General features: G+C 33.6%; 2 protein-coding genes across 4 annotated transcripts; both read left to right on the top strand.

Moving 5' to 3' along the window:
- The first annotated feature begins 6733 nt into the window (after positions 1-6733).
- LOC125476535 lies at positions 6734-7814 on the top strand. The gene is made up of 3 exons (XM_048582794.1): positions 6734-7078; positions 7312-7513; positions 7570-7814. Exons 1-3 carry the CDS (start codon positions 6734-6736, stop codon positions 7812-7814), a joined length of 792 nt encoding a protein of 263 aa, XP_048438751.1.
- Positions 7815-13271: 5457 nt separating this feature from the next.
- Positions 13272-17086, top strand: LOC103963162 (probable vacuolar amino acid transporter YPQ1). 3 transcript variants are annotated; one of them, XM_048573780.1, is made up of 12 exons: positions 13278-13693; positions 13858-13900; positions 14136-14162; positions 14637-14735; positions 14865-14971; positions 15073-15247; positions 15493-15594; positions 15754-15849; positions 16051-16071; positions 16166-16224; positions 16314-16404; positions 16530-16751. In XM_048573780.1, the coding sequence occupies exons 1-12, from the start codon at positions 13470-13472 to the stop codon at positions 16545-16547; spliced, it is 1062 nt and encodes a 353-aa protein (XP_048429737.1). In that variant the 5' UTR covers positions 13278-13469; the 3' UTR covers positions 16548-16751. The 3 variants fall into 3 exon arrangements, with proteins under 3 accessions (XP_048429697.1, XP_048429737.1, XP_009374215.2); XM_009375940.3 differs by lacking the exon at positions 16530-16751 and adding an exon at positions 16758-17086 and having other exon boundaries at positions 13289-13693; XM_048573740.1 differs by lacking the exons at positions 14136-14162; positions 16530-16751 and adding an exon at positions 16758-17086 and having other exon boundaries at positions 13272-13693.
- The last annotated feature ends 989 nt before the right edge of the window (positions 17087-18075 follow it).

Below are 18075 nucleotides of genomic sequence, written 5' to 3'. Positions count from 1 at the left end.
TATACAAAAAATGGGTACGTTTTATATAAAAAAACAATGGGTGCACTTTATATAGAAAACAACGTGTACATTTTTATAAACAACAATGAATACATTTTAGATTTAAAAAAAATATATATATATATATATATATTATTTTCTATTAAAAAATGGGCACATTTTACAAGTATGATATAACAAGTGGTTCACTTTAAAAGAAACATGGATACAGTATAAATAAAATGGATACAAATAGAAGGTGAAAAAATTATGAGTACAAATAAAAATTTTAAAAATATGGGAACAAAAAAAATTAATATATGGGTACAAATTAAAATTGTAAAGAAAATTAGTACAAATTAAAAAAAAAAAAAGGGTTGCAAATTAAAAATGGTTACAAACTAAAATAGAAATATATGATACAAAGTTTAGCCCTAAATATAAATATACCAAACGGTAACGTTTCTAACACTAAATGAATATATTTAGTAATAAAATTTAATTATCTTGACATGTAAATATTTTATTGTTGAAATAATGACGTTCATTAAAACCTAAGGACCTTGACCAAAAATTGAAAAAGAATAAGATTTTAATCAATGGAGTAGAAAAAAAAAAGATGAAAATCTAATTTCTTCTATGTGTACAAATAATCTCATTTGACAAATATATATGTGTATATATCCCTATTTATCAATTTACAAGAACTCAACTCCTTTTCACCATTGTGGTAAAATGCCTCTTGCCCTTTTTCCGGTTCGCCCTTTTTCACCCACTTTCCCTGTTAAATATGTATTCAGATTTCTCTCAATTAGTCCATCATTCTTCTACCAGGTAAGTAGGTTTTCAGTCAATACAAAATTAAAATTATTAAATAAGTTCTCAAAAGAATCTACTGCTGAGTGATATGGGTTTTTGGTTTTGTCTCCCAATCTAAACTGTGTGTTTCTAATTATTTGCGTAACCAGGATGGAGAGGAAGTCGAGGTCAAGGAAGAAATTGGGGGGAAATTGATCTAATGTGTGGGTGGGTGAATGCGTCAGTTTTTATTAGTTGTACTTGCAGGTCAAGTGAGGAAATTGTAGGGAAACTGGGTGATGAAAATGGTGTTTGGACCTGTGAGAATACTTTACGCCCAAAAGAAGAATATTACGTGAAGTATGGTCAAGCTTATGACATCCAATGTGCTTTGCAATTTTTTTAAGCTTATGACATAATTATACTTGCCAGGGACGTAAACATTACTCTTTATAAAGCTAGGGAAAAAAAAAAAAAACATAGATCTGAACCCTTCTTGATAAAGAACATACAAAAGAGGGGTGTGGAGGTTGGGGACATAGAACCCTTCTAAAACAAAAAAGCTAAAGGGTAAGAACTGCGAATCTCTTTTCATTCATAAGATATGTCAGCACATTGGGATAGAGAGATTGCCTCCCTTCCCCTGAGACTTGAACTTTTGTTGCCCTGTCAGCACTAGAATTTAGGGGTTGTCTATGGATAAAATCATTAAAATTACTATAGTACATGTTCATTAGTTCTATGCCAAAAATGGTAGTTAAATGGCAAAGTGCTATTTGTAAGGGTTCTCTTTGATTAAGCCATGTTATCCAACTAAAACTCAGTTTGGCCCCTCCCCACATTACGGTAAGTCATAGTTTGACATAGATACAGAAATAATTTATTAAAGAAATTCACGTGTCAAATTGTGATCACAAACAAGTATGAACATAAATGACTACTTTTAAAAAAAAATGTCAAGTATTTAATATCAATTAAACAACAGAGATTTAGTATAGAAGAAATGCTGTTATATATATGTGTATAAAGAACTTTTGAGTTGCACATTTTCTTATCTAGGTTGAAATTGCGTCTCGCGTGTAAAGATAAATGAAAAAAATACATTAAGGTGCAGTGTGAACAAGATAATTGGATGCTCTCTCTTGTTTGTTTTCTTGATCAGTAATCTAGGCTTCACTGTCTTATGTCATCCATTTATGCAAAGCCTAAAGGCTGAGAGCCTCAGAACGTATTATACATGCATGGGCTTGATGCGTTTGTGGAAGGTTGCCCCCCCAGGCTTGTTTCAACAAGGCTCCGAATGTCGGGCCCGAAAATTACCCATGAGAATTAATTTCAAGACTTGGTATGCAATCAAACATTGCTGCTACTGAAAGATCATGGGAGAAAGTCATCCTAGATTGCTTTCGATTATTAGAACAAAGCCCAACACTAAACCAGTCTAATTAAAATGGCTCAAACAATGAGTTTTCGATTTTGCCCTTGACTGTAGCCTTTGTCTGTTTAATATCTCTTCCTTTATGGATCTCTCTGCTATGCTCTGTCTCTCCCATTTCTTCCTGACACGACGACAACGATCTCCTTCCCAAGGAGAGGAGAGGAGAGATCGTTGTCTTGTCAACGAACATTTGGATACCGACGCTACTGCTACCTCAGACTCACCCCGGCCCAAACTCTAGACCCATGAAAAGCTTGGGTCCACCGACTTCAATTCAATCTTTCATCTTTGGTGTCTTGCTGTTTCATTTGAGCCTCTGACACTCATTTTCGTCTGAATCTGAGAGAGAAAAAGAAGTGAAGTGAGAGGAAGAAGAACCACATCTAAATCCTCCTCTTTGGTTGCTCTGTCGCTCCTACCGTCACCACCTCCACTGTCTCACCTGCTCTCAATCATCATCAGGTACTACTCTCACTCATCTCCTCATTGTCTCCATCTATTGATTTTCACACACACACACACACACACACATATATGTATACATATATAGGAGGCCTTCAAGGGTATCGCGATGTAGGCGAGTTTAATTAGATGAGTGTCTTAGAAACTAATCGGGACGGTGATCAGTCGCCTAGTACCAAGCGTGGAAATTTTTGGAACATGTCAGTACATGACATTTCCTACCGATATGCATTTTAATGAATCATAATAACCCATCGATATGCCTTCACCACCATTTGGCTAGTGTTGGACGCAGTCGCGCAATCTGTTCTGTTCTTTGTTCTTTTTCTTTTCCTTTTTCTTTTTTTAATGGTTACAAATAGGCTGAGTGTGATCTGTTGGTAGGTATGGTGTTGGTGTGTAAGGGTATTTTTGAAACAAATGTGAGGACCTAGAAAAAATATTTTAATGGAGTGTAGATAGATATGCGGGTGAATTTAAATAAGAGTTGGATGTGTAGAAATCAGTCTAAGCAAAGGGGATCATATTTGAATACATTAACATTGCCATTTAATTAAGAAAATAACCTAATTTCATCATAGTGCATGAAAAATCAACAATAGCTTAAGGTCATTATTAACGTAGAAAATTGATCTAAAAGATTATGGTGAAAAATAACAGTTTTTTACACTTAGTAATGTAGAAAATTATATGGGTAAATATATCGTTCTACTTTAAAACCAAGGATAATGCATGATAATTTCATTGTAGTTATGAAAACCCTTCTAGCTTCTACTTTGTGGGAGACATGCATGCATGCATGCATGGGGACAATAGCTAGCTAGCAAAATCCAAAAGATTACGAGGCTGCTGGCTTCACTTGGAATATATCGGCAGCTACTGTTAGAATATAAATTAGAAAGACTTGCACAAAGTTATAGTTTTACGCTAATCCTATTCGATGTCGACTAAGGTCTTGTTTGGCACATTGTATAAGGCATTGGATAGGACTAATAATACGGTGTACCGCGTTTGGTGACCGTTTGGATTAAATAGGCACTGGATTAAATAATCCGGACCCACCTTTTTTACACGACGCTTACCCGCTTACTAATACCGTGCACACCGTGCAAGTGCACGGTATAACTTAGTCGGGCTCGCTGAGAGACCAGTCTTCCGCGCCCTCTCTTCCTCTCCAGGTGCTCTCCAGGTGCTCTCTCTTCCTCTCATCCCAGGTTCGTCTTCTCAACTTCTTCTTCGTTTGAATCATAGTTCGTCTTTTCAGATTTCTTCTTCTAGGATTCCGCCCCTCCTTTTATTCTTCCCCCTCCTCCTATTTTTCTTGCAATTTTCTTTCAATTGATTGAATCTAGTTATTATTTTCTCTCTAATTATGCAATTGATTATGTAATTTTGTGTTTTAATTAGAATTTTTGAATTTTAGGGTTTGCTATTGGGGGCGAATTTAGGGTTTGTTGTTGGTGTTGAACTTACAATTTTAATGATTGGGTAGAGTGGGAGTGTGTAGGTTCACTTACCTAAACAAAACTTTGTCTCTGGCGCAGCTCCCGTTTCACTCGTTGTCTCACAGCCGCAACGCAACCATACGGAAACTTGACCTTGGGTAAAACGGTGACAACTCTTAACCACACCTGAACTACAAATCTCATTCCAAATTTTTTTAATTTTTATGTGAATTTTACTTTATATATATATATATATATATATATCTGTGTGTGTGTGTGTGTGAAAAATTTTGAACTAGGGTTGTTGAATTGTTGATTGGCATTTATTCCAGTTTGTAAAGTAATTAACTTAGAATGTGTGTGTGTGTGTGTGTGAAAAATTTCGAACTAGGGTTGTTGAATTGTTGATTGGCATTTATTCCAGTTTGTTAATTACCTTAGAGTGTGTGTGTGTGTGTGTGTGTGTGTGTGTGTGTGTGTGTGTTTGTGTGTGTGTGTGTGCGCGCGCGCGCTTGCAATGCAAGAGAAAACTAAGGGCAGCGTGCGCAGCTTATTCCATTCAAAGGTGTGCGAAAAGAATAGGCAAGCTGCTTGGGGCTCCCTGGGTTTGCTAGATTGGACACATATATTATACCGTGGGGCACGAAATCCTTATTCCTCTGTGTGTGTGTGTGTGAGAAAAATTTTGAACTAGGGTTGTTGAATTGTTGATTGGCATTTATTCCAGTTTGTAAAGTAATTACCTTAGAGTGTGTGTTTTTGAATTCGATTCGTAACATGCTTCCTTGACTGATGAATGTCAAGACATCTTTCTAATTTCATTGTAATTTTTCCTTATGATCACCGCAACAGTCTATAGGATTTATTATCTGCCTATGACATTTTTTGGTAGGACTTATTAACATGCTTCCTTCCGTTTTCAGTGTTATTATGCATTCATGCTCCAGTTACTTAATTTTTTGCCACTATCTAATAATGATATTTTATATTTTCACTAGACATGGATCAAAGAAAGATTGTGGCATGCTTCATTGTTAACGTGTGGTACTTGAATATTGTGACTTGGTTGATGATGTGGTTCATCAAGAATCATAATTCAGCTAGAAGGCGGAATCGGCAACTTGCACTTAGAAATCGCACATTTGTTAGGAGAATGGTTGGGTTAGCCTATTTAGATAGCATAATAGGACATGATGATGTTCAGTGTGTGAACCAAATTAGAATGGATAGAAGAACGTTCCATTATTTATGTCAAATGCTTCGTGACCACGGTAGAGTAAAATTGGATGGTGTAGTGACAATGGAAGAACAAGTTTGCATGTTTTTGCATATACTTGCACATCATGTCAAGAATCGTACAATTGGGAGTAGGTTTTGTCGATCGGGGGAGACCATAAGTAGGTATTTCAATTCCATTCTACATGGAGTGTTAAGGCTACAAGGTACACTTTTGAAAGTGCCAGAACCCATTCCTAATGTCTACCCAGAGATCCTAAATGGAGTTGGTTTGAGGTATTCTTCATATTTTATAAAAATTACTTCTAAAATTAATGTAATTAAATATATTGAGCATACTAATGTTAATGATTATTTTTAGAATTGCTTGGGGGCATTGGATGGGACTTACATTAACGTTCATGTCCCTAAGCGAGATAAACCAAGATACCGATCAAGGAAGAGAGAGATTGTGACCAATATGTTGGGAGTCCGTAATGTGGACATGAATTTTATATTTGTGTACCCAGGTTAGGAAGGGTCGGCATCTGATTCTAAAGTACTCCGAGATTCGATAAGTAGACCATCGGGATTAAAAGTTCCCATGGGTAACAATAGATTATTTGTTTATATTAGTAATTTGAATCCTCATTTTTCTTATATATAGTAATATACATTTTTTTGTGTGTTAGGGTGTTACTACCTTGTGGATGGTAGGTACACAAATGGTCCAGGATACCTTGCACTGTATAGGGGAGTGCGTTACCATCTCTCGGAGTGAAGAAATAGAAGACTCCCGATTAATCATGAGGAGTATGTCAATATGAAACATGCTCAAGCTAGAAATGTCATTAAGAGATGTTTTGGACTACTTAAGATGTGTTAGAGCATCTTAAGAGGTCCATCATTTTTCCTAATTAAAACACAATTTAGGATTATGATAGCCTGCTGCCTATTACATAATCTTATTAGAAGGCATATGTCAGCTGATCCAATAGAAAATGAAATCCTAAACTTGGACTGAATCTGAAAGTAGTGATGATGATGAGATATGATTAAGAGTGTTCAACCTACACAAGAATAGACTGCATGGAGAAACACTTTGGCTATGAATATGTACAATGAGTGGCGTGCACAAGTGTGATTTGATTAAGTTTTTTTACATATGCATGTTGTGATTTGGTTATGGTTTGTTATTTGAACAAATAGTAATTTCTTATGTATTCGGTTATGATACTTTATTCGAACAAAGTGCAACCTGGTTATGTATTTATTTAAAAAGTGTGATGATTTGCTTATGATTTTTATCACTTACTATTAATTATATGCATTATTGATTATATGTCCTAATGCCAATATAAAGGCAGTTCCACATGTTGTGTATATAATTGTAGGAATGGAAAGTGAACAAAGTAGTCAACCAAAAGGAAGTAGAAGGGTTTGGAAACAACATGAAGAAGATGCATTGCTCTCCATACTTGATGAGGCAGTTGTTAAGAATTTGCGATGTGATAATGGTTATTTCAAACCTGGAACAATGGCTCAGTTTGAAACAGCTATTAATTTGAAATGTCCTAATGACAATATAAAGGCAGTTCCACATATTGAGTCCAAAATGAGGAGGTGGAAAAAAGATTATGCAATAGTTTATGACATGGTTAATAAAACTAGTTTTGCATGGAATGATGTACAAAAGTGTATTGAGGTTGATAGCACTGAAGTATGGCAATCCTATGTAAAGGTAATTCTCTAACATAATACTAGAATTTAACTTTATATATTTGATTACTTAACATGTTCCTTTACATACAATTTAATAGTATGATTGTGTCTACCAAACCATATCCTTTAGCCCCATTCATTATAACAGCTTAATTAAATTAATGGATGCTTGATTATATCAAGACAGGTTGAAGGGAACAAAATAAGATTGTTTGTATTTTATGGATAGTGTGATTTGTTTTCGCATTGCAGGTTAACAAAGAAGCAGAAGGCTGGCTAGGAAAATCGTTTCCATTGTATGACAGATTGAATGTTATTTTTGGGAAAGACCGAGCAACCGGAATAGGAGCTGCAACTCCTACTGAGATGATGAATGAGCCTGAGCACATTAATGAAGATGAAGATGAGGCGGAGACTAGTTCTCCCTCTTTTGCTCGACGGTCCAGTAGTTCAAGTACCCGGAAAGGAAGAGAGCTACTAATGATAATGATCTTGCTGTGGCATTTAAAGAAATGCTTTCTGAATCAGTTGATAAGTTGGGTGAAGTTTTACAAGTTGCTTTTGGAAAAGGAGTGGATCCAAAACCTGAGATTGTTTCAGAATTGTCAAAGATGGATTTGTCTATTGAGGATCAAATCATGGCACTAAATATCCTTTTCGAAAAGCCACAGAATGAGAGGACATTCTCGTCTTTGGATGGTGCAATGAAAAAAGCCCTTGTACTCATGTTACTTGGACAAAGTAACCCCAATTGACATTTCAAACCAACAACAATAGATTTTGTTAAAAGCTGTAGCATGCATATATTTTGTTAAAAGTAGCATGCATATATTTTGGCTATTTGGACAAATTGTTTCTTACTGAAACCACCTTGCATTTGTATATTTTATGAACTTGGATATGTGGTTGGATTATATATCGTAACGATTGTAGTTGTTTTATGTGAACCTTCTTTTATGTTATTGGAAAATATTTTGAATTTGATGTATGAAATTTACTATTTTTCTTTGTTATTTGAAAATTTATGTGGTTTTCAATAGGTATAAATATGAGAAAAGTTCAACAAACAAAGAAAGATTTGTTAAATTTTTTTTTCTCTTGTTATATCTAGTTCAGTACCAAACACAGTATAAATAATACGGTCATTAATCCAATATTGCACCAAACGCCCAACGAATTTAGTCAACACTATCCGATGACTATTTATCCTATTCGACAGAAATAGTCAGTACAGTCCGAGCTGCCAAACGAGACCTAAACAGTCATACAGACGGCTTTTGTACAAACAAAACCTTAGTACGGTTGCCGTCTTAACCTCAAATTTTACAAACCCTAGCTCTCTTGAACTCAATCATATATATCGTACTCTTCGATCAATACACACACGTACAATTGAGTACGAGCATACACTCAAACTTTATCTCAACATGCAAACACACTACGTACTATTGGATAAGAACGAAATGACATTGACACACGTTGGCGATATGATTATTAGACAAGTTGCAGCGCACCGTCGCCGTTCCTTTTGATCGTTTTCCTCTGCTTTAAGGTTCAGATTTCAAAGGGTTATTCTCATCTACGCAGCTGTTTGATATTTATTTAAAAATTTTCCTTCCCTTCGTTTTCTTTTTCCATTACATTTTTTTTTTTTTTGGCCTTTTTAGTATTGTTTTTTAACATGAAATGAAAGACACAAATGATGAAAAGGTAAAAGGGGCTGTTACTAACTTTATTGCATGCTTATCTGAATTACCATCACTACCTCCCTGTCATAAAATCTGATGAGGTGGACCAGGGCAACATACAGGTTTTTTTGTAATAGGAACGAAAAATAAGGAAGAAGTAAAATGGATGAACCTGGATGAATATGGAGGCTAGGTTCGAGTAAATTATTGGGTATGTATTTGGCCAATATATCTGCTGGTTTGTTTGCTGTTGGTTTGTTGTCTGCATTGCGCATTGAATTTGGCCCTTATTTTGGGTTTGATTCACAATGGTTATTATTTTGGATGCGCTTAATGTATGGATGTGTTGTTTCCGAATCAAGAAATTAGTCGGTATATGCTATTTTACATATATAAGCAAGAAAAAAAGCTGAAGATAAATCAATTTTTCAACAGTTTCTGCGCGCAGAGTTACAGTTTGGTGATTATTACGGGAATGCAAAGTAAAAATTGAAACACTAATAAAAATATAGGTAATTTTCTATAAATAATCTATAAAATAAATTTATCCGACTAATGTTAGATACACCAAAACAGTTGTTGCATTTTCAATTTTTGAACTAATTATCTCCTTTGTACGTGATATAACTATACGTATTTTTATCTTACTTTTTTTTTTTTTTAGAAAACTAGATTTTAATCTTTAAATAAGATGAAGTTTAGAAAAATATCTTATACAAGATTAAAAATTGATTTTAGTCCCTAGACTTTATTTAATGCCACCATATTAAATGTCTCTTTTTTAGTTATAATTTTATGGTGTTCATAAATTAAATTTTATGAAAATATTATAAATTTTAATTCTCATTATGGTAAGTATCTTATATAAAAAAATATTTTCGTAAAGATTTTTCGGTACACATGTTTTTGCATATTTTCTTATGTGCCACTAATTCATTACAATATATTTAGGTACGAACATTTCGATATACTAGGTTCGTATAATATGTTTAGGTACCGACATTTCGATACAGTAGTTTAGTATCATATATTTAGGTACGGAATTTTTTGGTACGCTTATGTTTTTGCATATTTTCGTATGTGCCACTAATTGACTACAATATATTTAGGTACGGACATTTTAGTACACTAACTTAGTAAAATATATTATGATACGGACATTTAAGTACACTAATTAGAGGAAGTAAAATAAATATAATGAATTAATATGTGTAAAATAATAAATAATTTTAATTTTAATGTAATGAAATTAAATAAGATATCTATTAAATATTAAAACAAAAATATAATATAAATTTGAATTAAGTACACATTAGAAGACTAAAATCAATATCCAATCTAACATCAAATTTTTATTAAATTTTAATCTTCTTCAATGTCATGTCCATCATCTATATTTATCTGTACGCAATATTCATAATCTTATCACTTCAAAAGTAGTTTGCAACTTGCACGAAGGTGGAGTAGGATATTCTACTATATATTTCTTTGATACCACGATCGATAGGAATTGGTGCAGTGCAAAGATAACAGCTCAAACAAAAGAGAGCGGATCATGAATATTATTATTATTATTACATTCCTAGTGGATGACTTAACTAGCTTTTAAAGCATACTTAGATTAGAAAAATAAATAAATAAATAACTCAAATTTGAATTTTGAAGCATGCAATTTAATCGAATATTTCCAAATGCATCAGCAAGTTTGATCTAGAATCAATTTGATAGTGCTTTTATATATTGTTTACTTTCTATTTTTAAAATAAAAGATGGGAAAAATATGGAAAAAAAATTGTGAAGGAGACGAGGAAAAGAAAAGAACATTAAAATGAGTCGATCTGCAGAAGTTGAGTTGTTTTTTGTTTAATTATTCGTTTTAGGCAAGTTTGATTGTTTCTATTCAGAGTGAATCTCCCTTTAATGATAAAAATATGTCGTTGTCGTTAAAAAACTAACAGTAGTTTAGAATCATTTTCTTTTTTATTCTGCTGGAACCCTTTTTGCATTCCCTAAAATGTAACCATGTTATTTCGATATCTTTCTTAAAATCATTCTTACTTTTCTTTCCACTCTACGACTCTTACTGTCACACATCGTTTTCTAACATCGCTTATCTATGATCTAAACTTAATAAACAAACAAGGTTAGTATCAAAGAGACATGCTACATGCAAGTAATTAATAAATAAAATATCATAAAAATTTGTAAGCGGTGAAACGAAAAAGAGAAACCCATATATATACCTGCTGATCTTTGATTGAAGAATGTTGACATATTCTTGACATCTTTGCACCCGGACAAGGATCCTCTTCGGATCCTCTTTATGGGAATCCAGGATCAATTAATTATATCTGTTCATCGTATATCGTGCAGTCAGTTTTTGTTAGATATTATTTATATTTAAATTTAAAATAATTTATAATCGTATGATATATGATAAATGGATACGTTTGATTGATTCTTTAGATCTCCACAAGAAGATCCGGAGAACATCCTATTCCTTTGCATCCATCTGCATTATTGAACTTTTCTAGTACTGAGTTAGCTCGAGAGTCAATTCATGTCAGTTACAGCTAGCTATGCAAGCATGAGGGGAGGCATATGAAATAAAGATTCGCATTCATGAGGGATTCCTAAATTTATATTCTTAAAGGCAGTTTAATTTTAAGATTGTTGTTTGAATATAATATATAATTCAAAGATCTTTAATTTCTTTAGGGGGGGAAATGATTAATCAATATTCACTAAAGAGAAACAAAATTAAACCGTTGAAGATATGACTTCTCTATTAATTTTTTTTTATTCCCAATTTATCTTGCGTTCAAAATTTTTAATTCCTAATTAAGTTAATTTTATCCATAAATCAAGTACCTATTTGAGAATGGTAGGATTTATTTGAAAATACTTTTATATCACCAAAAACGTTTATAATAATATTTCATAGAAAAATTTAGAAATTTCTAACTGAAGTATGCACTTAAGGGCTTTTTGAAAGTAGCATCTCCTATTTGCTTTCATCTGGAAGTACTTCAACAGCTTTTAAAAAAAATACTTTAAAAACAAACATTTGTATAAAAAATTTCCATAAACACTTTTAGCGTTTAGGAGGCTAAGTCTTACAATGGACTAGTTATAGTAATTTTATTCAAATTCATCTGTGACGAGAATCGAATCTAAAATTTCTTACTTATAAATGAAATAAAATATCACTAGAAACATTTAAACCTAAAACCTTTCACTTATTTGACACTTGAAGCAATTTTTTTAGAAGCAATAGCACATATAAAGTATTCGAGCCTTTCTAAGAAACATTTTTGCCTATATTTTTGTCCATTTCAACTACTCATATAGGAACGCTTTACCAGTGTGAACTTTTCAGATCTCTCTTTTATTGATACTAGCCTTCATGCACGCGCTCACGCGTGCAGAAGATACTTTTTTTAATCACGACGCGCTACGTGCGACTTATACGTTTTAAATGTACTTATATGCATAAATTGACAAAAGGAAAGCCAAATATTTGAATTAAATGAATAATCTTATATCATGCTAGAAGAAACCTCTCATAAACCAATCAAAGTAGTTGAATTCACATAATAAAATAGGCGCATATTGAATTTACATTAAGAATAGAGAAAATAATATTTAATAATTAATTGATTGAATCACATTATTGCTAGCTCATTGTGAGGCTAAGCTCACCCCCTTGGTGTAGATAATATCGTTTGTTCCAAAAAAAAAAAAAAAATAAAAAAAATCATTTGACAACTAATTTAATTACAGTATTATGCGGGTGCAAAAAACCTTTTTTATAACCAACATTACATACCTCTTAAGATGTTTTAAACGTGTTTAAAAATAGAGAAAATAATATTTAATGAGCAACAGATTGAATCACATTATTGCTAGCTATTGTGAGATACTAATTATAAAACAAAATAGAAAAAAACTATACAAAAAAATTAATTATTTAAAAACACTTATAAAATGACCAAAATATTCCTGCCACATTTGATGCATTATTTTGGACTGCTTTTGAAGTTTTTTGTTTGAGAGGCATTTCTGTCCACTTTTTTGTGTGAAGCTTGTGACCCAAAAAATCAATATTCAAAAGCCCTACCGGCTTTATATATAAGATTAATTAATATTTCTTAGGCAAATAAAAAGCATCATGGTATTACATAGAAGTATAATGGGAGACTAAATTTAGAGACTAAATTTGCAAACTAAATAATGTGTCACTAATAAGAAGAAGCATGTTTATCAACGTTTAAGTAATAAATCAATCATCAATTTTTATGTCATTTAATTTTCAAAACTTTGTTGATAAATTTAACCTCTATAGCATTAGCCTATATAGAATATGCTCACCACCATACACTCCCCCACCCTGCATACTATTTTCTTTTCCACCAACAAACAGACACATATACTTCTGAGTACATCAGGCTAAAAACTAGGCATGCCACATGTTTAGCATTGCCCTATTTTACGTATTTACAATTTGACCCAATAAACGGACAAGACTTTTTAGGGTATACTCCAGGCTTCTATATGATTCCTCACTTCTCTGTAGTACGTTGTCTTGTGTTGTGTTTTTTACTTCATAAGTATTGCTGCCTCTCTCTCTCTCTCTCGAAAAAACCATTTTCATCAGCTTTGCAAATTGGAAAACCACCAACAAAACAAGACTCAGCAGCCACTCAGTGACGGCCGGAGAGAATGCCTCTCTCTTATTGTGTGGCGGAGAACAAACCCTGCGTGCGTTGGGTTCAGAAGTATTTCAAGGACTGCCTTTGCAATCTCAACGATGACATCTCGTTTGTTTTTGGTCTGATCAGCTTGGTGTGTTGGGGGGTGGCTGAAGTTCCTCAAATCATCACAAACTTTCACACCAAGTCCAGCCACGGAGTCTCCCTGGCCTTCCTTTGCACTTGGGTCGCCGGGTTAGTTTTTGACTGACGACTAACTCTTAGTCCAGTAATATTTCATTTCTCAGTGCTCAAATCTCCCTCTTCCCTAAATAGAAAAAGGTGGTTTAAAGTTATGTAATATGTTATTAAAAATTAATTAATTAATTAAATTTTTTTTTTTTTTGGGTTTCATGCAGGGATGTGTTTAATTTATTGGGTTGTTTTCTGGAACCAGCAACGGTGAGTTAACCCAGCAAATTGCTATATATTGTCTTTCTATCTGCCATAGTTATGTTGTTTGTTAGTCTGGTGGTCCAGAAAACCATCCGCGGGTGATTGGCTGTGGTTAAAACCATTATCTTTATCTTGATGCATGACAGGGTCTCCACCATATACTGTCAAATTTTTTTTTTCCGTTAACTTTGTTAAATTTCGGGTGTAAAATATTTTAATTGTAGCCATTTTTTTGATGCAGTTGCCGACCCAGTTGTACACAGCTCTGGTAATTGCATCTCCAAAAACTTTGGGTTGCGTTTCTATATATATTTGTTTTTCTTTGCAATTGCACTTGTAGCAGTAAATGATAAAGTTAAATTTCACCACACTTTGGGCCCATGTCCGAATCTATAGTACGACCTAGTTTTTATTTTTTTATTTTTTTTATAATATTTGTCCAAATTAATACCATCAATTTAGGTCCAAATTACTTCCATCAATTTAGGTCCAAATAATTCCCATCAATTTAGGGGAGTGGGCACTAGGTAGGTCATTAATTTAATTTTTTGAATGAGAATTTTAGTTTATGGAGTGAAGGATTACTATGGTGGCTAGGTTTGTTTGTTTGTTTGTTTATTTATTTATTTATTTTTTTCAATCCACCACATTTCAAGTTTAAACTTTCTCCTTATATTAGTAATATCGCTTTTTAAAAAACTTTAGTTTATGACATGCTCTTTTATTTTTCTTTAATTAATAGCTCTACACAGCAAGTACTATAGTATTAGTATTGCAAAGTGTGTACTATGACTACATCTATACATGGTGGAAATGCCGAAATATCACAGCAAGACAGAAGGTACAACATCCATTTCAATTTTAATTTTTGGCCTCTTAATCCATCAATTATTTTCTGAATTATTGTTATTAACTGAAGCCGGCCGGCTGGGTAATACGAGGGTCTAATGATCAATTATCATGTAATTAGGATGAAGAAGAGAATAAAAAACCATTGAATCCAAAGTTGGCTGATTCAGGCATTCCAATACCAAGTGCTTCACCCAAAGCCACTCCTAGAAGGGAGTTCTACTATACGTACGTAACCTCCTACAACTTCCACAGATATATGTTCCATAATTATGATGTATCTTAACTTGATTGATAAAACTGAGATTCTTGTTAATTAATTTTTACAGGTCAGCGAGATCTTTGGCTGGCAGTGGTACTCCACCGTTTCGATCGTATATGAGGGCAGCTAAAAGTGGCCCTTCTGCAATGACAATAGACAGTGACTCATCTTCTGAGGATGAGTCAGCTCCGGTTACATCCAACAAGAACTCTCTTACCCAGCCTAGGCCAATCCCAAGATTGGTGAGCCTCACAAATCTAGTTTCCGACTTATGGTCATTTTATACATTGCCTAAAACTGTTCACCTTTAATAACAATTGTTACGTTTTATGTCACATCGGTTAGTAATGACGAGTTGCCATATATATATATACATATATATATATATATCTACTCTTTAAAAAATTGCAAAACATAATTAATTAACACGTGTTTCCTATACTATATTGTTTTGATTTGCTCACCACTTTGTGTACTATAATTCCAGGCAGGGTACGGAACATTTCTAGCAACATCACTTAACTTGCCTTCACAAACAAAGGGTTTGGCACAAGTGTACCTGGGAGTAACTGGGAGGACACTCTTGCAGGTATGATTGGTGGTCACACGAACTATATTTATCTATTAATACCGCTCATGTGAAAATTCACATGATCCTTAATTAGTCTAGATTTACACTGTTATGTTGTTTAAAAATCCGACGAGAACATTTTTTTCATCCAAAATAGTCTATATAGTGTTTGTACAGGAACACTCAGTTGAGCATAGTACCTTTGGTCAATGGCTGGGCTGGCTAATGGCTGCTATATACATGGGCGGTCGACTCCCTCAGATTTGGTTAAATGTGCGTATATATTTTACTAATTAAGGAGTTATCCTTAGCCATTGAATTAAATAGGCACAGCTGATATATAAAGGAGATGCACTTCTTACTGTTTTTTATTCATTCGTATCTCTGCCGCTATCAAAACGTTTATTTTACCCTATTTATCGATTTTGTTTTGGACGTTCCTAACTTAGTCGCTGTGTGATTTACATTGGCCAGATTAAAAGAGGAAGTGTGGAGGTAATTCTTTACTTTTTGATTCCTTTTGTAATTGTATTTAATTACATATGATCAGTATATAATCCAGCTGTTAACTATGGTTCTGTACGTACAGGGATTGAATCCTCTAATGTTCGTCTTTGCACTGATCGCAAATGTCACTTATGTGGGAAGGTATGCAGTACTCTCTCTACTCTTATCATCTTCTTATCTCCATTTCTTCATGCTTCTCAATTAATTTGTTTGAATATTCCAATTTGCAGCATACTTGTAAGAACTACCAAGTGGGACAGCATTAAAGCTAACATGCCATGGTTACTCGATGCTGCAGTTTGTGTGGCACTTGACTTATTTGTATCCTTTGCTAGTCCTCATGCATATTAAAACAGTTCAACTTTATGATACATTTAGTAATTACAACATGTATGATATTTACTGATAATTTTGTTGGCACATCTTTAACGTAAGTGAAATGTGAGGAATGTGATCAGATGTGATCGGTGAATATGACAGGTAAAAGCATGTGTTATAATAGTCCCAACTTTATGTTACATTTAGTAATTACTGTACTTACTATACTTACCGATTACTTTGTTCTCTCATCTTTTACATAAGTGAAATGTGAGAAATGTGGCCAACAATGTGATTGGTAACTGTAAGTATGATACATATGATTTAATGATATCCCTTGACAAGCATAACAACAGATAATTTTGCAGTACATATACTATAAACACTGGAGGAAAGGGACTACAAGAGGTGAAGAAGACTACACGTACTATAAGGAAGCAAATAATGCTGCAGCTTCTTGAAAGCACTTGCATGCTGAAATCATATCCAAATCTGTATTTTAATTCTGTCGAATTAGGAATTCCCTTTTTTAATTTGTTTATTGGGAGCATGATCATCATAAGTTAGGAATGTGAGAATGCTGACAGCGATTGTGAGTCGGGTCAAGCAGAAGCAGTAGTGGGCTTGAGGCCTTCTCCCCCTGTTGACATTAATAAATAGTATGTTTATGTGGCTTTAGTCTTGATTGATGATGCTGTTTAATTTATTTACCAGGGAAAGCCATTTTCATCACCTAACATGTTTGGTGGGTATCACCAATGCAATTACATAATTGTGTTGTTAGACCAACGCAAGCCTATGGACCTAAATTCAAATATTCAGGTCCACCAAAGAACATAATTCATATATGTGAACAGTAAATTTCACCAACCCTCAAATACCTAAATTAAATTAATTGTTGTGAAACTGTTTAATGCTAATTTTTTTGGGCAAGGATTTAGTTTCTTTGTGTGATCGTAATTCAATTTTTGAATGTTTTAACTTAAAAAAAAAAAATTCCAACAATTTTCAATATCGAACAAATAACATCAATCAACAACTCAACCTACCAAACCAATCAAATTTCAATATAGAAACCAACCAATCACTCAATGAACCGAACAAATGAATGGGTACATATAAAGTGTGGGATAATTTTTTACACTAGATCTATTCTAATTATTATATTATTTTGACCTTTGGATCTAAATTTCAGACGTTGGATCTTTTTTACATTTGATTTAAAAAAGAAAAAACAATTGAACCATTAAATCAAAATAAAAAGATTGCTAAAAATTTGAATTTAAGAGTGTTCATGGCAGCTGTGTTTAGGCTACAAATAAAAATAAGGCCTACTGTGGGGCCAAACTACTATTATCTACACAAAATTGCACAACTCCTATCCACCTTCGAAACCCAATTGAGGATCATATCTTGGGTCTAGGACGACCAACTCACTCCACTCTAACTCGTCCGAGGGCACATACAGATTCCCCCTTCAAGTGCATTTGCCTTGTAGACAACCTACCCAGGAAATATCTCGCTTCCTTAAATGTCGACCTACACGTCATATGACACGCTAATATCATCACTGCGATCGTGCAAACCACCATAAAACACAACTGAGGGCCACAAACCAAGAATTATAGTCACTGTCATGCCAAATGACCAACTTCTTCGCTACCTATAAGTAGA

This window comes from the organism of the source record quoted next, unplaced genomic scaffold, assembly GCF_019419815.1.
Source record: "Pyrus x bretschneideri cultivar Hongxiangsu unplaced genomic scaffold, Pyrus_bretschneideri_v1 Contig1, whole genome shotgun sequence".
Taxonomy (NCBI): domain Eukaryota; kingdom Viridiplantae; phylum Streptophyta; class Magnoliopsida; order Rosales; family Rosaceae; genus Pyrus; species Pyrus x bretschneideri.
Note: the sequence above shows the minus strand (reverse complement) of the source record. Positions and strands in the feature narration are given on the sequence as shown.